Here is a 23,974-nt window from a genome sequence, read left to right on the forward strand (position 1 = left end):
AAAATTCTAAGGCCTAATACAGCTATGAAATATATATATATATATATCCCAGCAGGCGTGGCTCAGTGGTTGAGTGTCTACCTATGAATGAGTGCAGCCAATTAACGATTCTCTCTCATCATTGATGTTTCTATCTCTCTCTCCCTCTCCCTTACTCTCTGAAATCAATTAGAAATATATATGTATATACTAGTATATACATATAATCAATCCTCGAGTGAGGATTAACAAAATATTCTCACCTTAGAATATTTTTTCCATTGATTTTTTTAGAGAGAGTGGAATAGAGGGAGGAGAGGGAGAGGAGAAAAATATTGATGTGAGAGAGACACATCTATTGGTTGCTTCTGGTGACCAGAGCTGGATATTGTGGGGAACTGATATAGGGTTAAGCCTCGGACTGACCTGTTGGCAAAGTCACAAACAAGTCCCAGCTTAGAGGACACAGTCCTCTTAGCATAATTAGGCTTGACCTTATAACACTCCCTTGATCTTATTTGGGAAGCTAATGGGCTGAGGGAAGTGCAGGAAGTGTAACTATGGTCAAAACAAGTGAAACTCACAAGAACTGTGTAACTATGGTGACCACTGCCCTGTTTACCTCTGACTATAAAAGGTCGGTGCAGCCTGAGCACGGGTGGAAGTCTTTCCTCTTGAGTTGGACTTACCCGCCTGGCCCCCAATATTCCCAAATTATCTCGTGTCTTTTCTCTTTCATTTGTGTGCGGCTCTTGTTCCAGATACTGAACCCTGAACCATGCGGGACATGGAGGGAAACATTTACCAACAGGATATCAAACCTGCAATCCAGGTGAGTGCCCTTGACCAGGAATCAAACCACGACCCTTCGGTCCGTGGGCTGACACTCTAACCACTGAGAAAAACAGGCCAGGGCAAGATATATTTTTAATTGCTTATATACTATTTTGATTCAGTTGTTAATATATTCACAAAGAGCTTCTATTCAATCTAAAATACAAACCATTAAGTATTCAATTTTTAAGACTTAGGCCAAGCAATGTAGTCAACAGGGACTCTTGCCCAACCATAAACTTTGTCAGGCTGAGAGTGAAGGAGGTTCAGATATGGGGTAGAGGTATCTTCATAGCTGTTCAGGTCAGGAAGGGAGGAATGAGAAGATAAATTTGGGTTATAAAGAGTAAATTACATATTAATAGAATATATCATTTTAATGTTTTGCTGAGGCAATTTATGAGGTCTCAGGCCAAAGACACCTTCCTTAAACTTTGTTTTTTTCTGGAAATGGAAACCACTGGCAGAGTTATGGGGTAGAACAGGCAGTTGCTTATCTTTCCCAAGGCTACTAAAGGAAAGAAAGAACCAACTTACATTGGAAAAGAGAAGGAATGTTTCAGTTCTAGCCCTTTTACTCTGTGGAGAACAAGAGTGGGGGTTATGCCCTTCCTGTATTTTTTGAGTCAGAGTGTGTGTGTTGGTCTGGTTTCTAGGAAAACAATTCTTGCCCTTCATTTCTTCCTAGAAAGGAGGTGTGTGTGTGTGTGTGTGTGTGTGTGTGTGTGTGTGTGTGTGTTGGAAGTGGGTGAGGTATATATAAATGGAGACTGGACAAACTTTGTTATTCTTTTCTTCTCCAGGGACAAGAAGAGGAATCACAGGGTCATGAGGCAGTTCCATTTTTTTAATTTTTGAGATAACTCATACTGCGTTCCCCAGTGGCTGCACTAATCTGTATTAGGATTCCCCTTTCTCCATATCCTTGCCAACACGTATTTTTTTATTTATTGATGATAGCCATTCTGAGGTGTGAAGTTATATCTCATTGTGGTTTTAGTTTGCATTTCTCTGATGACTAGTGATGTTGAGTATCTTTTCATATGTCTATTGTCCATCTGTATGTCATCTTTTGAGAAGTCTCTATTCAAGTTCTTTGCCCATTTTTAATTGGATTGTTGGTATTTTTGGTATTGAGTTCTATAAATTCTTTGTAAATTTTGGATATTAACCTCTTATTAGATGTATCATTGGCAAATATGTTTCTCATTCAGTGGGGTGTCTTTTCACTGTTTCCTTTGCTGTGCAAAAACTCTTTAGTTTGATGTAAACCTATTAATTTTCTTTCGTCTCCCTTGCCCAAGGAGATATATCAGAAAAAATATTGCTATAAGAAATGTCTGAGATTTTACTACCTATGCTTTCTTCTAGAGTTTTTATGGGTTTTAATCTAACATGTAAGTCTTTAATCCATTTTGAGTTTATTCTTGTGTGGTATATATATTCTTGTGTGGTATATAAATGTACACATTTATCAGTGTGTACATTTTTATGAGAACAACTAGCAAACAAGAATAACAAAAGCAAAAAAGGAGACATGTAATACTTTAAACAATAAAAAAAGAATAACAAAAGCCTATTATTGTATGGAAAATTTCATTTTTAGGGCTTCCTTACCCTTCATATATTTGATACAAAAAATTGACCTAATTGACACACCTTTCTCTTTACTACCCCAACAGCCTGGCCTAAATCTACAGAATGGGGTTTCATCATTTTTTCCCCTTATTATCCTATGATGCATGAACTTATATTACAAGATAATTTTAAACTTAACTTCAACTAAGATAAACAAGTTTTAAATATTTTTCTTAGATTTTTCTTTTTCTTGTAGAGGTACAGAAAGGTGAGACTTGAGTTTGAAATTTAAAGCTCAGGGGGTTTGGTTATAGAGGCCACCCTCTTGCCCATAGGTTCCCTGCACTGACTTCAGTGGTCCTGCTGTTATTTTGCATGGCTTCACTAATTGTGGCTGGGCTAGTCCAATAATCTATTATACTGATGAGTTTATTTATGAGTTCTCCAATTCTTGCCTGATTTCAGGTTGTCTAGATGTCCATTATTATCTTGCCCCAGTTATTTTTAAACAAACACTGAAAAAGTTAATTTTTAATAGAAAATCTGTATATCCAATTTAAAATATTATTTCTAAACTTTGGTAGGACTATATTGACCCTGTGTCTTTGGAACATGTCATTTGATTGCCTGGTGAGCAGGAAGGTGGTAGTTTGTGGAAACCAATATCTGCATGTCATCAAAAGGAAAGAAAATTCCTCAGTCTACAGACTTACAAAATCATACAAAAAATGAACAAACTAGCTTAGAGAATATCACAGAAAAAAATCATATGTTCCAAATCCTCAAAGAGAGCCACATTGATGTTAACAGGATGGATCTCAATACTCTCCAGATTTGTACTGCACATGCACTGAGAAGGATTATGGTTCCCATAATTGCAGCAAAACACAAATAAACCAGGTTCTCTCCCTCACACACACACTTCTGCCTTCCACACAAATTAAAAATTAAAGCACCGGCTGAAAAAAATTAGAAATCTGTTGTTAATGGCAAGGTCTTTTAGAAACACAAATATGTCTAAAATTTGGGTTTTTTTTTTTTTAAATCTGTAAGTAAAATGGGATATATAAAAGTGTGCTACTTTCTTTCTGGGCCTTTTGACTTCACCAAGCCTACCCTGATCAGTGTAATTACCAGAGTAAGGGGTTGGTGATTATATTGTATTTAAGTTTGAAACAAATGTTCTTCATAAAAGGATTGATACCAGAAACTAGACCAAAAGGGAATCTTATAGGGTGGTTGACGTAGTTGGGGTAGAGGGCAGGAGCACATTTCTACTCCTCCACACACAAGCTTCTTGTTCACTCCTTCTCTATGTATCTGCCCATTCTTAAACCATTAGCTCTAGCTTCTCTGTTTCTGCTGCCAAAATTGTTGCTTATGCTGAAGTTTGCTCTTTCCATGATATTGGGAACTTATGCTTCTTCCAGATGAAAGCACATACACACAAACATCATGACTTTTCATCACAACCAAAATTAGAAGTCATTCTTACATGTGCTAGAGAAGCAACGGTCTTTCATCCACTGATCTTTCTGGTTCTTGGTCTATGCATTCCTCTCAAATCCTTCGAAGGCTTGTGGAAACCTTCAAATCTATACAATTTTTTACTTTGCTCAATTCTGGCCACCACCCTGATTCATTTCCTCCTCAGTGCTTCCTGGCTTTGCCAGCTGTTGAAACAGCAGGCCTTGCCTCTGTTTTATATCTTAATTGACTGTAAAGTCACCGACTACTACATACAGATCATATCCTGAAACTACTTTTTCCCCCCTCCCTGGACTCCCTAGCCCTGCCCTTCCTCGACTACTTCAGGCTCCGAGGGTTCCTTTCAACAGCAGCACTATTGACAGACAATGAAAACTAAAATAGGGGATTAAATTGTGAGGCAAAGTTTGCTTTTTAAATCTCTCTTCTTTAAGTTTTTGTCTTGCATCCACAGATAATTGTGCTCTTTTGAATGATTTCCATTTTGAGCATGCTTATAGTTAAAAGATTTTTTATGAACTAACTTTATATTTAAAAGTAAATATCATAATGAACCATCTTCCAATGTATCTGGTTCAATGAGATTAGTATTCTTATATTTTCCAGTCCTACCCCCTGGACTCATCTCCCAGTATTATTCTGAAATCATCGTCAGCCACTAGTCACAATGAGCCATGTTAATTCAGGATTAATCCTCCTGGGTTTCTAAATTGGTTACACCCACATCCTAGATGTAACCAGGGTGTATTCAGATCAGCTGCCTTATTTTCATTTTGTTACTCATACCATTAATCTCTGACATTTTCACAGTGTGGAGAGCTTGTGCTTTTTGTCAGGGAAAGTTTGCTTTGTCAAAGAATGATTTCCTTATAAACTGTAAACCTCTTATTTGAATAAGATAAATCACGAACATTTGTTGACTTTGGGTAGATCCCACTCATGGTAGATTTGCACTGTGACAAAGGAAGCAGAGCTGGGAAATTAAGTCTATTTCTGGGTTGCCATTAACTTGTTTTGTGTCTTTAAGCAGACTCTGCAAACATGTCAGTATAACTGTGTTCAATATGTTTGAAAAGTTGAGACAGGGAATATATAATCATTCCCAAAATGATTTTCTAGAGATGAAAACCACAATGTCTGAAAAAAATGCACTGGATGGGATTAACAACAGATTACATATTGTAGAAGAAAGGGTTAGTGAACATAAAGGCATAGCCATAGATATCATCCAAATTAAAACACAAAAAGAGAAAAGAATTTTTAAAAATGAATAGGACATCAGTTAGCTGTTAGAAATTGTATGGGGTCTCAAATCCCAGAAGGAAGAAGAAACAGAAAAAAGATTTGGGGAAATAATGACTGTAAAGCTCACATTTCTAAGAAGCTTGATAAACCTGAAGTATGCATGCATGAACACAGACACACGCCCATGAAAACAACCACACCAAGGCACATCGTAATTTAATTGCTCAAAATCAGTGACAAAGAACTTACAAGCAGACAGAGAAAACAGATGCATTCTGGACAGAAAAAGAATGGTAGGAAAGAAAACAGTTTTCTATAAGGAAAAATTAGGTAAAGTATAATCATGAGTGATACACTTACTTTGCATTAAGTCCAGATAGTTTTTAACATAAGTCTCTGAGGTCTGATTTTTTAAATTCAAAGTAAGATATGCAGTTCCCTTTCCTTCCAAAGCTTCCACCAAAGACCTTTGTTCTGCTTGTCACTGGGCCAATTGCTGCTCTTGCAATCTACAGCTATATACCCACAAAAACGCCCTTTGTATTTAGATCTCTGTGCTCAGTGTGTTAGAGGCCAATTTTACTTTGTGCCATGTTGCGGTCTCTTATGAATAACATCAGTTACTCAGCTTCTGATTTTCATTCTCTTTATTTCTCCAGGATTTGACTGTAAAAAAAAAATATTCTATTAAGAATCTGTACAATTTGGTACAAAATGACTACTCCCAAAGACGTACTGAGAAAAAATTTGAAGATGGTTCATGGCTATCCTATGATCTATGCTTTTGTGGACAACTGGGAAAGGATTGAACAGTTCCACAGCAGGCCAGATGACATTGTGATAGCCACTTACCCCAAATCAGGTGAGTTCTGTGGCCTGAAAAATGCAGGTCTCATATCAACTTTTGTTTTCTGAAAATCAACTTCTCTCTAAAATCATTATCATCCTAAATAAAATTAATATGCCTATCAGTCAGTCTAGCAATCTACTTCAAATATATTAAAATGGGCATTTGGGGCATAGAAAATGAAACTGCAGAATTAAGTTTCTAATGAAATATATCATGATGGCAGGCTTCCAATAGGTACTTTTCCCCTGAGATTCAGGTTATGGTTTATAAAAAATGTTGCTTTTTGCCACAGGTACCACTTGGGTAAGTGAAATTGTGGACATGGTTTTAAATGATGGAGATGTTGAGAAATGTAAGCGAGATTTTATAACTGTGAAAGTTCCAATGTTGGAAATGGCTGTCCCTGGATTAAGAACGTCAGGTAATTTTAAACCATTTGGAAATTATTATTTTTCAAGATTATTTATCTAACATATTAATTATTGTGTTTATGATTTCCACTAAAAATGGAGTGAATTTGGTAACATAAAATAGAAGTTTGAAAGCAATACAATAACTGAGGCATATAGAGAAACTGCAGTTTTAGCCTATGACATATTTGGGTATGATAACCAAAAATGAATGAGTTTTGTTGTAGGAAACAACTAAAAACTTAATTGATAATATAAAAATTCCTTATATTTTATTGACTTATTGTGTAGAATTTGGTGGAGTAGAGCAATAAGTTCCTAATTTAGAACTTTGCTGTAGTTAAATAAATAAATAAATAAGTACCAATCCCTTTTAAAAATAAAATTTATTATTAATAAAATTTATTTATTATTTCACAAATATTTATTAAGTGCTTCCAAATAATTATGTATTATTATATGAACTAGATACAAGATTATTAGTAAATTAGAAGTCCTAACCACAAGAAACTTATGGTAATATTGAGACATTAAATAAATAAACTACCAACATGTGCATATTATTGGTCTTACGTATCCAGAGAATAGGACTCTATGAAAGAGAACAACAGGAGACTTTACTTTAGACTGGATGATGAGGAATATCTCTCCTGAATTGAGACCTAAAACCATGCATATGGTTGGAGAAAGCATATTTCTGGAAGGTGAAATATTAGCCATAGCCGAAACCGGTTTGGCTCAGTGGATAGAGCGTCAGCCTGCGGACTGAGAGGTCCCGGGTTCGATTCCGGTCAAGGGCATGTACCTGGGTTGCGGGCACATCCCCGGTGGGGGATGTGCAAGAAGCAGCTGATCAATGTTTCTAACTCTCTCTATCTCTCTCCCTTCCTCTCTGTGAAAAATCAATAAAATATATTTAAAAAAAAAAAAGAAATATTAGTCATAAAGACCTAAGTGCAGACAAGGCATTGGCATAGTCCTAGGATTAAAAAACAAAACAAAACAAAACAAAAACAAAACAAAAAAACTACAATAACCAACAACAATGAAAGAAGGGAAGAATGGGATGCAAAACAATTGGAGGCTTGCTGGGGACAGATCATGTAGAATTTGTAATTTTTAAGAAACAGTGAGCTGGGGGTGCGGAAAGAGACTGGACAAAAATCGTACACCTATGGATGAGGACAGTGGGGGGAGGGGTAAGGGCAGAGGGTGGGGTGGGAACTGGGTTGAGGGGAGCTTTGGCAGGAAAAAGAGGAACAACTGTAATAATCTGAACAATAAAGATTTATTTAAAAAAAAGAAACAGTGAGCTGAGAGAGAATCAGAAAAGTATGATGTCCTGAAGGCAAGTGAGAGGTGTTAAGAAGTGAGGCCTGGCTCTCTAGTGCTGTTGGAAGCCCGGAATAAGTACAGTGAAGAAATTATACATCAATTTAAAGAGCAGAATCCAAATGCTATCGCCTAATGGAGCTAGTTGTTTACACAGGCAGAGAAAGACCAACTGGGCATGTGTCCTTTTTCCTATGTGGTTGCCTGAAGTCAGAGGGAAAATGCTAAAGCTTGGAACTGAAGAACAAGCAACCAAATGAGTGTTAGAGTGACCTAAGACTTGAGGCCCATAGAAAAGTATGAAATAAGAAAGTGGTAGAATCAAAGTAATCAGGAGTCAGGGATTGTTTGTGGGAGACGGGGGCTGGAGGTGTTTAGTAAGGCTGTGTAGCATTGCCGGAGAATGAGCAGGTGAGGTACACCAGGTAAAGGAGGATAAACTGGCACTCAGATTTAGTCTGGAGCCTGAATGTGAATACTTGTGGTGTCATTACATATTGCCAACATTTATATCTGTGCATGAAAAGAGTTCATTTAAAGGATATCAATGGCAAAACAATTACAAGACAGAAGAAAGTTGAGGAAGGGAAAAGGAGCAACAATGTGGGAAAACTCCACAAAAGAAATAAACATGAGTTCATGTCATGGCACTGAGGAATAGTGAGTTGTGGAATGTTATGATCTCTCATTTCTATATGCTGAGTAAAGTGGCTGTAACTACCAGGTCAGTAGAAGCATAATGAAATAAGAATTTTATAGATGTATAATTAATTTTTTCTTATAAAATTCAGGATAATCAATTGAATCTGAAATTCAGATAACAATTTTATTTAGTACTAGAGGCCTGGTGCACAAAAATTTGTGCACTCGGGGGTCGGGGGGTCCCTCAACCTGGCCTGTGCCCTCTCGCAGTCTGGGACCCCTTGGGGGTGACCACTTGCTAGCTTAGTCCTGCTCCCCGGGGGATTGGGCCTAAGCTGACAGTCAGACATCCCTCTGGCAGCCTGGGAGCCCTCTGGGGATGTCCACTTGCCAGCGGGCAGCAGGCCTAAGCTGCAGTCGGACATCCTTAGCGCTGATGAGGAGGCAGGAGAAATTCCCTCCACTGTTGTACTGGCAGCCATCAGCCTGGCTTGTGGCTGAGCAGAGCTCCTCCTGTGGGAGCGCACTGACTACCAGGGGGCAGCTCCTGCATTGAGCGTCTGCCCCCTGGTGGTCAGTGTGGGTCATAGTGACCAGTCATTCCCAGTCTTTCTGTTGTTAGGGTCACTTTGCATATTACCCTTTCATTATATAGGATAGAGGCCGGGTACATGGGTGGGGACTAGCTGGTTTGCCCTGGTCCGGGATCAGGGTGGGGGTCTCGCTGGGGTGCCTGGCCAGCCTGGGTGAGGGGCTGAGAGCCATTTTCAGACTGGCCACACCCCCTTCAGGGAGGGGAGTCCTGCAGGGGTGCCTGGCCAACCTGAGTGAGTGGCTGATGGCTGTTTGCAGGCTGGCCACAGCCCCTTTAGGGTGGGGGTCCCCACTAGGGTGCCTGGCCAGCCTGGGTGAGGGGCTGATGGCTGTTTGTAGGCTGGCCAAGCCCCCCAGCGAGGACCCTCACCCCATGAGGGTGTGGACATCTGGGTGAGGGGCTGATGGCTGTTTGCAGGCTGGTCACAGCCCCTTCAGGGTGGGGGTCCCCGCTGGGGTGCCTGGCCAGCCTGGGTGAGTAGCTGATGGCTGTTTGCAGGGCGGCAAAGCCCCCCAGCAGGGACCCTCACCCCATGAGGGTATGGCCATCCTGGGTGAGGGGCTGATGGCTGTTTGCAGGCTGGCCACGGCCCACAGCCACCCAATGTCCCAGTGGAGGCTGGCTGGAAGCAGGTATCTGGGATTTATTTATCTTCTATAATTTAAACTGTTGCCTTGAGCGGAGGCCACAGCCTGCCAGGGCAGGCAGGAAGCTTGGCTTCCTCCATCACCGGGGCAACCAAGCCTCCTGCTTGCTCCAGCTCTGTGGCTGCCAGCCGCCATCTTGGTTAGGTTAATCTGCATATGGTCACTCTGATTGGCTGGTGGGCGTGGCTTGGGGCATAGTGGAGGTGTGGTCAATTTGTATGTTTCTCTTTTATTTGATTAGATAAGTATATCTCAAATATTACATGGGAGATACTTATACTAAAAGGCATCTGTTGTTAATCTGAAATTCAAATTTAACCAGAATGTCTGCATCTTTATTTTCTAATTCAGTGGTTCTCAACATTCCTAATGCTGTGACCCTTTAATACAGTTCCTCATGTTGTGGTGACCCTCAACCATAAAATTATTTTTGTTGCTACTTCATAACTGTAATTTTGCTACTGTTATGAATCATAATATAAATATCTGATATGCAGGATGTATTTTCATTGTTACAAACTGAACATAATTAAAGCATAGTGATTAATCACAAAAGCAATATGTAATTATATATGTGTTTTCCGATGGTCTTAGGTGACCCCTGTGAAAGGGTCATTCGACCCCCAAAGGGGTCGCGACCCACAGGTTGAGAACCACTGTTCTAAGTCTTCCAATTCTATCTTCATTGATATTAAGGGGTTTTCTTAATACAACCATGTGCTATGCACTACTCTCTAGAAAGCATTTGTTGGTAAACAAAACAAACACTATCCCTGTGTGTTTGGGGGTGGTGACAAGGAAGACACATGAGAACTGACAATAAACAATGGTAAATGGATGATGAAACAAAAATAAGTGCTATATAGAACATTTTAAAAGGATGTTTTAGTAGAGAGATACTGGGTAACTTTTTAGCATCTGCAATAAAATTTTGTAAACAGGTGAAACATAGGATTGCTTTGAATGAGTGAGTCAGATAAAATTTGGGGCAAGTGTGTCTTCATATTCAAAAGGTGGGAAGATAATGTAGGATTAACAGGTAATCTAGATGTTAAACTGGATATAAGTAATATTGTGAATAGGACTTTATGATTTATTGTCTGTGAAACCTGAAAGAGGAGACGACAAATAATGAGATCTTGATGAATCTATAGGAAATGACATCTGTAACAGCTATATCTGGTATATGATAAAGGCCACAAGTCCATTAAGAGAAAAGTAAGTTAAAAGGGTTAGCACAGCTCTTCCTAGCCTATGTCACAAATTCTCTGTCTTTACTCCACAAGTGCCTTCAGACTGGCCACGTCGCTTATGTAGTGAGATCCTCCTGATTCTCAACATAGAAAATAAATGGATACTTTCTGCCTCAGGGGAGTTTATATAGCCTTTGTCCAAAGACTTCAACCACATATTAGTTGTATGACTTTGGGGAATTCAGCTAACACCTAAAAGTTGCACACCATTTTCATTTTGCATATACATATGACACATAAAGGAAATAATGAAAATGCAGAAAAAAAGCTGATGCTACACAAAAATGACATCACCGCTACTATAATAGCTGATGTAAAACTATAGTTGATGTGAAACTTACTAAATATTAATATCTCTTTGACATAGAGAAAACATTTTTATAATTATTTATAACATACACAGGTACGATAAAACCAAAGTGCTAAGATTGATATTTTTACTCCTCATTTTGGAGATGCAGAAAGTGAAGCATAGAGACTGGGCTACTTTCACATGTCTCACAGTGAGTCAGTGATAAAGTTAGGATTTGAATCAAGGAGACTAATCTCTTATCCTATGCCCTGAACCATCATACAATATCGCCTCTTAGAATCTGGGTAAATAATGCCTATGATTAGTTTAAAATTCAGTAACATTATATACTGTTCAGAAATATTTTGAAAGGCTGGTTGAGAAAATCAGGAAATGCAGGGTCCTTGGAGACTCTAATATCTCTATATACCAAACTAAATTTCCCCAGGTGTAGAGCAATTAGAGAAGAATCCATCACCCCGGCTTGTGAAGACACATCTACCCATTGATCTCCTTCCTGAGTCTTTTTGGAAGAACAACTGCAAGGTGCCAGTCAATTTTTTAATGTGACTCTTGACTCACTCACATAGTAAATAATTGCTCAGATGTTTTATTTACTTGTCACCTTGAGAACTGAGCTACATAAGAAAGTGTTTCAATGAATGTGCTTCAAATATATTTTTATCCTCACCCAAAGTTATGTTTTTTATTGATTTTAAACAGAGAGGAAGGGAGGGAGGGAGGGAGGGAGGGAGGGAGGGAGGGAGAGAGAGAGAGAGAGAGAGAGAGAGAGAGAGAGAGAGAGAGAGAGAGAGAGATAGAGAGAGAGATTGACTTATTGCCTACCTTATGTGCCCCAATTGGGAAATGAACCTTCCACCTAGTTAATTGCCCTGACTGGGAATTGAACCTGCAAACTTTTTGGTGTATGAAACAACATCCAAACCAATTGAGCCCCCTGGCCTAGGGCTCAATTATTTTAGTCTAATCCTACATACTAAAGGTTTCCAACATTATGTAGCAAAAGGATTCTCATCTCAGCACAATATTGCTGCTGTTATTTCCCAGCTGTCTCCGGTAGTCTGGTCTTCTCTGAAAATTCAACATAGGATGTTCTTATGTGATTGATAAAATTCTCTGGTGAAACATTTATGGCTGGATATTTGTTTTGGAGAAATTTTAAATTCATTTCTTTAATAATCGTGGAGCTATTCAGATTATCTATTTTATCTTAGCTGACTTTTGCTAGTTTGTGATGTGTGAGAAATTCTAAGTTGTTGAATCGTAAATTTTGAAAAGCTATCCATAATATTCCCTTATTCTTTTTTTAAAAAATATGTTATTTTATAGGAAATTTATTTATTTTTAGACCAATTTTAGGTTCACAGCAAAATTGAGTGGAAGTCAAAGCGATTTCCCATACACATTTTGCCCTCACACACATTTAGATTCTCTATTATCATCATTTCCCACCAGAGTGGTACATTTGTTACAATTGAGGAACCTACATTGACACATCATTATCACCCAAAGTCCATAATTAGGAATTTTTCTTGGTGTTGTATATCCTATGGGTTTGGAGAAATACACAGTATGGAACTGGAATTACACGGTATGTAGCCTTTACAGATTGTATTTTTTCTATCATGCATTCTACATTCTTCTATGTCTTTTCATGACTTAATAGTCATTTTTTTTTTAGTGTTGAATAATATTCTATTGTCTGGAGGTGCCACAGTTTTTTTACACTCACCTACTGAAGGACGTATTTGTTGCTTTCAAGTTTTGGCAATTATGAATAAAGTTGCTACAAACAATCATGTGGACATTTTTTTGTGTACCTTATTTTTTTAACTCTTTTGGGTAAATACCAAGTAATGCAATCATTAAATTGTATGGTATGAGTATGTTTATTTTTAAAAATTTTAAATTGATTTGTAGATATTTCATAGATTTCAAATATGTTGCTTTCTTTGCCTGTTTGTTCATTTTTCTCTTTAAAAATGCCATCCATTTCTTCCTTCTCCTGCAGATGATTTATCTGGCTCGAAATGCCAAGGATGTTGCAGTCTCATATTATCATTTTGACTTAATGAATAATTTGCAACCTCTTCCTGGCACCTGGGATGAATATCTAGAGAGATTCATGGCTGGAAATGGTAGGTAGACCTTGGTTTAAAATTAATAAGTAATTTTTAATTTTTAATAATACTATTAACTATTACTGCTATGACTTTTCCTTTTAAAACACTTATTTTTCCCAGTCAGTAACAAGTATATTCAAATACCATTTTAAAAATTAAATCAAATATGTCTAATATTTTCCTATGATATTCAATATAAACTTGGTGTTAGACATTGGCATGCCGGGCCAGCATGGTTCAGTAGTTGAGTGTCACGGTTCAATTCCAGGTTAGGGCACATGCCTAGATTGAGAGCTCAATCCCAGTAGGGGCCTTGCAGGAGGCAGCTGGATCAATGATTCTCTCTCGTCTTTTGATGTTTCTATCTCTCCCTATCCTTTCCTCTTTGAAATCAATAAAAAAATATTTAAAAACACAAAACCATTGGCTTAATGAAAATATTCTCTAACCTCTTTTTAGTTGCTAGAAATCCATTCTCAATTTCTGCTCATGATAGAAATTGTTTACCTTGTCAAAACCAATAGTAAAAAATGTTATACACATATTCATAGTACTTAGGTAAATATTTGATATGAGTACTTCATAAAAAGAATAGTCTCCTTCCATGTGAGGCTAAGTTTAACCTATTGAAGGTAAATGTATTTTCAATTGAAATGCTTCCTTGTACCTTATATTTTAAAGTCTGATTATTTATAAATTCATGGTTAAATTGGCCTTACATTCTCAGTTCCTTTGATTATTAACATCCACAAAATGGTTGTACAATTTGACTTATTTTTCAGGAACAAATCTTTATGAATGCTATGGAAATAGATTTTTGTTTGTTTGTTTGTTTTAGTGGCCTATGGTTCCTGGTTTAATCATGTTAAGAGCTGGTGGAAGAAAAAAGAAGAACACCCAATACTTTTCTTGCACTATGAAGATATGAAAGAGGTAAAATGGTAAAAATTCATTCTGAATAATTCCTCACTACATTCTGGGATAAAAGGATTAATATAAAATTTTCAAAATGATATGGTTGCTTTTCCAATTCTTCATGTCTGCTTACCCAAATTTTGTTCAGATCATTAATGACTTTCTAATTGTGAAAACGTTAACATTTTTATTCTTCTGATCCTATTTGTTTTGAGTACCTTTACTTTCTGAAAATCTCTCCTCCATCTAACACATTATCACGCTCTCATGGTTTATTAGTGTATCTCTATCACTTGGTCATTTTTCTTTTTAAGCTGTTTGCTATATTTTAGTGTTCATGCCCATGCCCACTATTACCAAAACTATTTATGTGCTATTAATGTCCCCCAAACTTTATTTTAATTCCTACACTGAATTCAAACCCATGCTTTTATTAACATGAACACCAAACTTAATATGTTTAAAACTAAACTTACCTTGCTTCTTTCTCTCCAAAATGTACTTATTTTCTTCTCTTTTGGTTAATGATGTTAGTTATATGTCCATTCAGTTTTCAAAACTTGAAAGTAAATTGTCCTCATTAGCTTCCATATAGTGAATCTAGTTCAACTAGAACATCCCATGGGTTCACCTGCCCTACTGTATTCTTCAAATGTGCTCCCCTCCTTTATTTTTTTACTACCTCCCTCTTAGTCAGGGTCTCACAATTATTCATCTAGTGTCCTTATGAACCAGTATTAGTTCAAATACTACTGCAAAGCTCCAGGCCTATTCAGGGGCTATTTTACTCAAATTAGGCAAATGTGTAGGTGTGTGCATGCACACATATGGGAACTATGTGGAAATCAAGTTTCTCTAGTTTTTAAAAGCCTGGGCTTACAAATGAGAATACTTTTTAGATTTTCAGGTTCATGAAGGAAGATACCATAGCTACTATTCTTGTGATTGCATCCACAATACTTAATATAGCACCTATATTGTGTGAATAATGGATTGCTTGAATGAGTTAATAAATAAATGAGTAAGCAGTATTAAGAAACATTTTAGTGACAATCCCATTTTGCATACCAGAAATCATGTTCCGGTAAAATCTCCCTTGCTCCATGTATTTCTAATTAACCCCCAGATTATTTCTCATATCATATCAATAGAGTCCTCAGTGTTTCTGTTCTGCACAGGCTCCCACCTCTGTCACACTTGTTTGCAGCCCATGGAGAATCTGTGGTCTAAATCTTACCAATGTTTGAGGCAATTAATGTCAACTTGGTGGCATACACAGCTGTAAAACTAAAGTGGTGTTGATTAATCATATTCAATTACCTATTCTTTATAAGATATAAAATTGTTCTTCTGTTCCAAGTATCTCTCTTTCTACACACATGAGTAGCACTTGTTAGCTTTATGAAAAGAGCAATTTTTCCTTCTTAATATAGTTCCTTTTCTCCACAGAATGGAGAAATACATTTCCTGATCTGGGCTGACATCCAAATTCTGAGTCACACATCATGCTGTCTCCCACATGACGCTCTGGTGTCAACATTTCCTCTTTATTCAGTTAACATGCCTTATTCAAATCAACTCATTTATATTGATTGATTTTCAGTGTAGTCTAATCAGCTCCGTAAGCATATCCAGATACTTGAATCCCACTCAGATCTTCTACACAGATAATAATTACTAAAATATAATGTTTTCTACTGCCACACAGATATTCCTAGACAATGTTATATAAAGAGGTATAATATAACAATATTAGAGCAAAATTACAATTACATATCAAGAATAAAATTCAGAGAGAAGCCTAATTAGTTGCATCTAGTTTATGAGTGTCTGCATAAATTCTCAATGAGGTGAGAGAGAAATGCAGGAGAGGGAGATTCGATAGGAGCCAGCACCCTGTATTTGAATTTGTGCTGGTTTATAAAGCAAAGTCTCCATTGATACTTTGATTATGGCCAGATTATTCTCCAAACACATTGAATCCCTAAGAGAAATTGCTCTCTATTCGCCTGTTCATCTAGGTGTTTTCCTAGTACTACTACTAATTTTTCTTTTGGCTTTTTCTTCACTATCATCATTTCTGACTTTTTACTCAGTCTAAGCATTGCCACCCCTTAATTAGCCATTTTATTTTTCTTCATCAAGGTCACAAACATAAACTATTATCATAACTTCCCTTCTAGAGACCTCCCTTCCAAAACATACACGTGTATGCTGCAACCTGTTGCAGTGAGGATACAGGATCTGAAGAGGGGGCCATGCACAAATGAAAACACTAGACAAGAAACATGAATTTAGAAGGCATGGGGGGTCAGGTGGAAACCTCTCTCTAGAGGAGAAGTTCTCTGACTTCTGGCCGGTCTGCTTTTTATTTACTTGAATACACATTTGCGCTTAGCAATGCATACAGGCATATCAAAGGTAAAGTTTGGTAAACAGTAAAAGGATTATCAGGTTAGGGAATTGCCTTCAGCACTGAGCCCACAGCAGGACAATATCATGCTGATTTTCAGCCCTGCTGAATATTGGCCTTCCAATGGGTCTTTTTGCATTAATATGCTAACTACTGTTGGTTTTAGCCTCTGGCATGTGTATAAATGCATGTGCACACATACAGGCACAGAGTTAATAAGACACATTATTAAAAGCTGTTTCTTTCCTTTGGCATTACAGATACAGTCCAAATCCTTCAACAAGATATCTAAGGATATTTCTAATTTAAACCCAACTTATCTTTCCAGTTTTATGGCCTCTCTCGCTCCTACAAAAATCTCAGATCTAACTCCAACCATTTTGTGTAGGTTTTTTTTTTCCCTTGAACTATGAGACACTAATACCTCCAAGAGTTTTAATATTTTCATTATTGAAAATTCACTGTCCAACACCTCAAAAGACCACACATGTTGCTAAATTATATTCACCATTTTAAACTCAGCATAGATATCACTTTCTCAAAGTCTTTCTAGACATATCCATCCAGATTTTAGTTTGGCATCCTAAAAAGCTATAAAAATTAAATTTATGTCATTAGAATCTGGAAAATGACCCATTTCTTATATTTTATTCTTTTTATCCTCAATAGCTAATGGATAATTTAGGTCTCAATGACTTTGCTCATTTATTAGAGTTTATTTTTAATAATTTATGTCTAAGCAAGGTCTAATCAGTATATCTTAAAGCAAGTATACTTGAAGTTTTCTATGAATTTATTATTTTTGTTTTTAAATATTGTTACTAAAAACAAGAAAGAAAAATTTAAAAATATGTCTATTAATTTTTTTTTGGAGAGAGAAGGAAGAAGGATACAGAGATAGAAATATCGATTAGAGAGAAGCATCATTGATTGGCTGCCTCCTGCATGCCCCCTACTGGGGATTGAGCTCACAACCCGGGCATATGCCCTGACCAGGAATTGAACCAGTGACCTCTTGGTCGACGCTCAACCCCTGAGCCACACTGGTTGGGTAAAATAAGTTTTTATTAAAAGCAAAAAAAGAGAGGTGGGAAGAATAAAAAGATACTGGGTCTCTAAATCATGCACAATTCAAATCTGATTACAAATTGAGCTTACAATGGGTTTTAAGATTGTTTTCTTATAAGTATTGTTAATATTTAGCTTAAGGTTTATTCTTATTGTACTTTTAATGTAAACTAAAAATATAAGATTTGTAACAAAACATTTCTACTCTATTTTTGCTAAACATAAAATATTGATTCACTATCAAAATAAACATTTATGAATACATATTATAAATATTATAGTTTTTACATTATATTTACCATTTTCTTGGATATGTTTCTTTACCCACTAATAGAATCCAATGCAGGAAATCAAGAAGATTGCTACATTTCTAGAGAAAAACCTAAATGATGAGATCTTAAATAAGATTGTCCATCACACCTCATTTGGAATGATGAAGGACAACCCTCTGGTGAATTATACACATATACCAAGTTCAGTGATGGATCACAGTAAATCCCCTTTTATGCGCAAAGGTGAATATTTTTCTAAGTTTAACTTTTGTTTTTATTTTGTTATGTATTACTCTGAGGTTAGGATTAACTTTGTGATCTCTACCAAATTACTTAACCAATTTGGGTATCAATTTTCTCATCTATAAAATAAGGACACTAAAAATACTAACCACACAACATTGCTGAATCAGATTAGAAATTATTAAAGGAAATAAAGCTTATAAACCTATTTTCAGAATACCTTGAGTATTTGATACATATTTCTCCTTGTATTTGCTACTCTGCTACATGGGAATGGTCTTGTCAGTTCTAATATGAGTCATTCCAAATTTGTTATATCTAAATTCTCAATCTTTGCTAAATTGGCATAGACCTCCTTCTCAGTGAGAAACTAATGTCATTCCTTATAGTACCATGTTCTTTAAAGTCCCCATATTATTTAGGAAACTTTGTTAAAAAGGATTCACCAAGAGAAAATACTTTTTTTTTTTTTTACACTATGGGAAGTTTGGCTACCTAAAACTTACTTCCATTGTAGCTCGTTGTATATGATTTGTGTTAAAATGTTTTATTAATGACAAAAATAATGCATTTAACAAATTATTAACTTAAACAAATTTGAGAAGTTATCCACTTAATAATACCACCCTCTGTTTTCAATATTCTTTACTGAATTGGCGGGAAAGGGTAGAATTTCAGTTGATGCACTGGGAAGTAAACATAATCCTGGGAAAGTATTGGGGATAGAAATGTGTAGAGAAAACCCTTAATTTTGAAAGAGTATATGGTTAAATTTTTTATAAAACATTTTCCTCCAGAATTTACTAAAATGGAAAATAGTTTCAGTGTTTTAAAATTGTGTTTGATTTTTAAAAATGCTACATTTAACCTTTCAAAACGGCTTCTGGTATAAGAAGGCAAAGCAAATTTTTCATTGTGAATAGTGCATTACAAATTTGAACAAAGAAAACTAATAATACACACTCACACATTTTCTGATGGGAGACTAAGAAGAAAAACTTTATAAAACAAGACAAATATTTTATGCCAGGTCATTGACTGAAATTTCTAGAATAGTTTTATCCCCAATAATATGAAAATTGATACCACTGCATGATTCTCATTAGAATATAGCAATAGAGGAAATAAGTTCAGTATCTGAATCATATGGTTTCTCCGACTTCAACCTAAAAGAGCGCATGCTGGCCTAATAAGAGAAACAGTTTTACATTCCCTTCAGAAATGGTAAAGGACATGTCCTATATGGTCAGATTGACCTGAAATTTATCTAGACTCTGCCACTCCCCAAATTCATGACTTTGAATACATTAATTAATCTGCCAAAACTAAGATTACATCACTAAAAATATGGAGAAAGTACTAAAATCTATGGCACAGCTTTTGGGGGAAGATTAAGGTAAATGATACATAAGCATTTGGAATATTTTTCTGATCATAAATAATACATTAAAAAGTAGCAAGCCTTATTACTTTAAACAATTCAAGATATCTCTATCCATTTATTTATTCATGCATTCAATAAACATTTAAAGAATACACACTCATTCATTAAGTTATATGTAGGAAAAACTTCATAAATATTTATAGTTAGCACATATCCTGTAGAATATGCAAGGTTGAATGGCACATGCATCTGCTTCAGGAGGCTCATAATGCAATGCAAGAGACATACATGTAAATGGATGCTGAAAAGGGCTCAAAGGGCCATTCAAGTCTTGAAGAATTCTATGTCAAATAAACCAATGTTATAATTTAGCCACACAGTAGTAAAGGTAGTAGGGACAGGATAAATGATGTCCAATATTTATACCTGTGTCCCAAATTTCAATAAAGCAGACAAAACTGGGCTTTGGCCAACATTTATTGTATCTGAAAAAATTTTTACACTTTCCTTACTCTTATAATGCATATATGGAGAAACCAAGATGGCGGCATAGGTTAACTCCGGAGATCGCTGCCTCGAACAACCACTTCAGAGATATAACTAAAGGACAGAACGGACATCATCCAAAACCACAGGAAGGCTGGCTGAGTGGAAATTCTACAACTAGGAGGAAAGAGAATATCATACCCAGACTCAGAGGAGGCACAGTGCTGAAGTGAAATACTCAGGTGCGGAGTGCGCGCACGGAGAGGGCTAGCGGCGGAGGGCGTGGTTGTTGTTTTCAATCGGGAGGGAGTTTCAGACTCTGAGCTCCAGATCCAGGCGAGTCTCTGGGGACCAAGACTCAAACGGGAGAAGCGGGACTGTCTGGCTTCGGTCGGAACTCGAAGGCAGCTTTCTCTCGGAGGTTTGCAGCCATTGCTGGGACTCTGAGAGGCAGAGCCCCTGGGGAAGGAACTGAGAGCAGCCATAACTGCTCGCTCCGCCTGCCCTGTAGATCCCTGGGGACCCGACCCGCCCCGCCCAAGCCCTGCACAGAACCATTTGCCAGATAGCCTCAGGCAAACGCTAGATTAGCACCGCCCTAGAGATCCAGCACAGAAACCCTCCCACTGCAGACACAGCGGACTCTCATAGCCAGTTAGCCTGGAGGTCAAATCACCCCCGGTATTGCCGACATCAATCAAGGCTTAAAGGCAACAAGACTGCGCACAAAGACCACTAGGGGGTGTACCAAGAAAGCATAAAAAATGTGGAGACAAAGAAACAGGACAAAACTGTCAATGGAGGATATTGAGTTCAGAACCACACTTTTAAGGTCTCTTAAGAACTGTCTAGAAGCTGCCGATAAACTTAGTAAGGCCCTCGAAAAGACTGGTGAGACCGCCAATAAATGTAGTGAGATCCTCAAGAAATCTAATGAGACCCTTGATGTTGTGATAAAGAACCAACTAGAAATTAAGCATACACTGACTGAAATAAAGAATATAATACAGACACCCAACAGCAGGCCAGAGGAGCGCAAGAATCAAGTCAAAGATTCGAAATGCGAAGAAGCAAAAAACACCCAACTGGAAAAGCAAAATGAAAAAAGAATCCGTAAATACAAAGATAGTGTAAGGAGCCTCTGGGACAGCTTCAAGCGCACCAACATCAGAATTATAGGGGTGCCAGAAGATGAGAGAGAGCAAGATATGGAAAACCTATTTAAAGAAATAATGACAGAAAACTTCCCCCACCTGGTGAGAGAAATAGACTTACAGGTCCAGGAAGCGCAGAGAACCCCAAACAAAAGGAATCCAAAGAGGACCACACCAAGACACATCATAATTAAAATGCCAAGAGCAAAAGACAAAGAGAGAATCTTAAAAGCAGCAAGAGAAAGAAACCCAGTTACCTACAAGGGAATACCCATACGACTGTCAGCTGATTTCTCAACAGAAACTTTGCAGGCCAGAAGGGAATGGCAAGAAATATTCAAAGTGATGAATACCAAGAACCTACAACCAAGATTACTTTATCCAGCAAAGCTATCATTCAGAACATGAAGGTCAGATAGAGAACTTCACAGATAAGGAAAAGCTAAAGGAGTTCATCACCACCAAACCAGTATTATATGAAATGCTGAAAGGTATCCTTTAAGAAGAGGAAGAAGAAAAAAAAAGGTAAAGATACAAATTATGAACAACAAATATGCATCTATCAACAAGTGAATCTAAGAATCAAGTGAGTAAATAATCTGGTGACCATAATAGAATCAGGGACATAGAAAGGGAATGGACTGACTATTCTTGGGGGGGAAAGGGGTGTGGGAGATGCGGAAAGAAACTGGACAAAAATCGTGCACCTATGGAAGAGGACAGTGGGTGGGGAGTGAGGGCGGAGGGTGGGGTGGGAACTGGGAGGAGGGGAGTTATGGGGGGGGAAAGAGGAACAAATGTAATAATCTGAACAATAAAAATTTAATTAAAAAAATAATGCATATATATTTATATGTGTTAATTTATATTCAAAACAGAAGATCATCGGAGTACTTTATATGAGTCTTTACTGTTTAAACCTGTGCTCTCTGTTTTTTAATATCTTCACATAGGTACTATCTTGAATATACACAACCCTCATATACATCCCTAAGAGCTCTTGCCATCATGTACACATAGAACAAAGAATAATAACTAGGGAAACAACTTAAGGGGATGTTTTTCATTAAAAGGGCTTGATTCTTCACCAAACCATCACAAGTTAATATAGATACAATGCAATAGGACATATTTAATATTTCATAATATAGCAAAGTAAATGTTTCCTCCAAGCACATTAACAGTAATAAATATAAGAATCCAAGTTTAAGAAACTAAATAAATTTATATCACAAAAGTTTACTTTTGTAAAGATAATTCAGGAATGTTATGTCTGATGCTATTCTTCTCATCTAAAATGCAAATATGATATAAGTCTACTGAACTCAGAAATAACAAGTATCATATAAGCTTCATAGCATTCTCATGTATGCATAAGTATGAACTGATGCTTATTAGCTCTCTATTTTATGGTTTGGTTGTGCTGTTGACCACTTCTTTGTACAGTTTCCAAAAGTAACTCATGGAATAAAATATGCCTGACCAGTGCCCAGTTATAATTCATTAGAGGCCCAGTGCATGAAATCATGCACAGTTAGCATTCCTAGGCCTAGCCTGCAATCAGGGCCATCTTCCACCCAGTCACCGCCAACCACTTGGTTCCCTATGGCTCCCCATTCTCCATGCTGCGATCAGAACCTGCAGGCCAGGGGTTAGGGAAGGGACTGAGAGGTGGTCAATGCACTTCATAGCGACTGGTTGAGTGGTCATTCTGGTCATTATGGTTGCTGCCCTTTTATTATATAGGATAACTTGGGAAATTTATAAACTCTAAAAGGATTTCTTTCAGGAAACTCCACATTGTACATCCCATAAATCTGTACAAGAAAATTAATCCTTCTCAGAAAGTGTCTTTAAATGTTGGACTCTATAGTTATAAGTCACCTTCTAGGTGGGAGGAATTACCAGTAAAAGAGAAATGACATTTTAAAGTATTCAGATACAAAGAAAGTCTTTCTTCAACTTTTCTAACCTTTTCTTTTGGTATATGCTAGCTGTACCTTCATAATGAAAATATTTTATTCCTTCACATGTTTTTGTATTTCTTATTTGTAGGGATTGCAGGTGACTGGAAGAATTACTTCACAGTGGCCCAAAATGAGAAATTTGATGCCATTTATAGGAAGGAAATGTCTGGAAGTACACTGCAGTTCCGCACAGAATTTTGAAGAGCATACAATGCAAATCTAAAAGAATTGACCTGTAATTTGTTGAAACAAGGATAGTTGTGATTTGATGTGCACAATCAAATGGGGTTTAAAAGGGACAATTGTGCTTTTAAAACTTTGATTTTCCAGTGTCATTAATCAGTTCCCAGTTTTGCTCCTGACTCTGAGCTTCCGAATTTTATAAAGTTAAGAGCAATCATTACCTTTTTGTAGACTATTCTTGCCTTTTCCTAGTACTGCCAAGAAAATAGTTATCCTACTCAATCTCCATACATTTGGTCTAAAAATGAAGTTTGCCTCCCTATTAACATGGCCCAAGAAATGTTTGCACACTGAAACCATCTTTCCTAGCTCTGCCCCTATTTCCCTTTGTTGAAAACTTGGTTCTGGACACACTGTACCACGGCTGTTTTCTGGGTTTCAAGATGTTCCCTGAATCATAGCTCATGGCCTTGTGGTATCTCTATTTTGATAACATGCTTCATGTCCCACATCATGTAGTTTAGATTTTGGAAATGTGTGTGTCCCTAATCTAAGTACATCCCCAAATTTCTAATTTCCGAGTATCTAATTTCTGAGTTT

At 37.1% G+C, this 23,974-nt stretch overlaps 1 protein-coding gene across 1 annotated transcript; it reads left to right on the forward strand.

Annotated features, from left to right (window-relative positions):
• The first annotated feature begins 394 nt into the window (after positions 1 to 394).
• LOC132218359 (sulfotransferase 1B1) lies at positions 395 to 23,594 on the forward strand. The gene is made up of 8 exons (XM_059669509.1): positions 395 to 811; positions 5,784 to 5,986; positions 6,267 to 6,395; positions 11,594 to 11,691; positions 13,178 to 13,304; positions 14,128 to 14,222; positions 18,020 to 18,200; positions 23,280 to 23,594. Exons 2-8 carry the CDS (start codon positions 5,839 to 5,841, stop codon positions 23,390 to 23,392), a joined length of 891 nt encoding a protein of 296 aa, XP_059525492.1. The 5' UTR covers positions 395 to 811; positions 5,784 to 5,838; the 3' UTR covers positions 23,393 to 23,594.
• The last annotated feature ends 380 nt before the right edge of the window (positions 23,595 to 23,974 follow it).

Source organism: Myotis daubentonii, chromosome 1 (assembly GCF_963259705.1).
Source record: "Myotis daubentonii chromosome 1, mMyoDau2.1, whole genome shotgun sequence".
Lineage (NCBI taxonomy): Eukaryota > Metazoa > Chordata > Mammalia > Chiroptera > Vespertilionidae > Myotis > Myotis daubentonii.

Coding starts and splice junctions, on each gene's coding strand:
- LOC132218359 (XM_059669509.1), top strand. CDS start 5,839: ATGACTACTCCCAAAGACGTACTGAGAAAAAATTTGAAGATGGTTCAT. Junction 14,223..18,019: donor ACTATGAAGATATGAAAGAG/GTAAAATGGTAA, acceptor ACCCACTAATAG/AATCCAATGCAGGAAATCAA. Junction 18,201..23,279: donor ATCCCCTTTTATGCGCAAAG/GTGAATATTTTT, acceptor TCTTATTTGTAG/GGATTGCAGGTGACTGGAAG.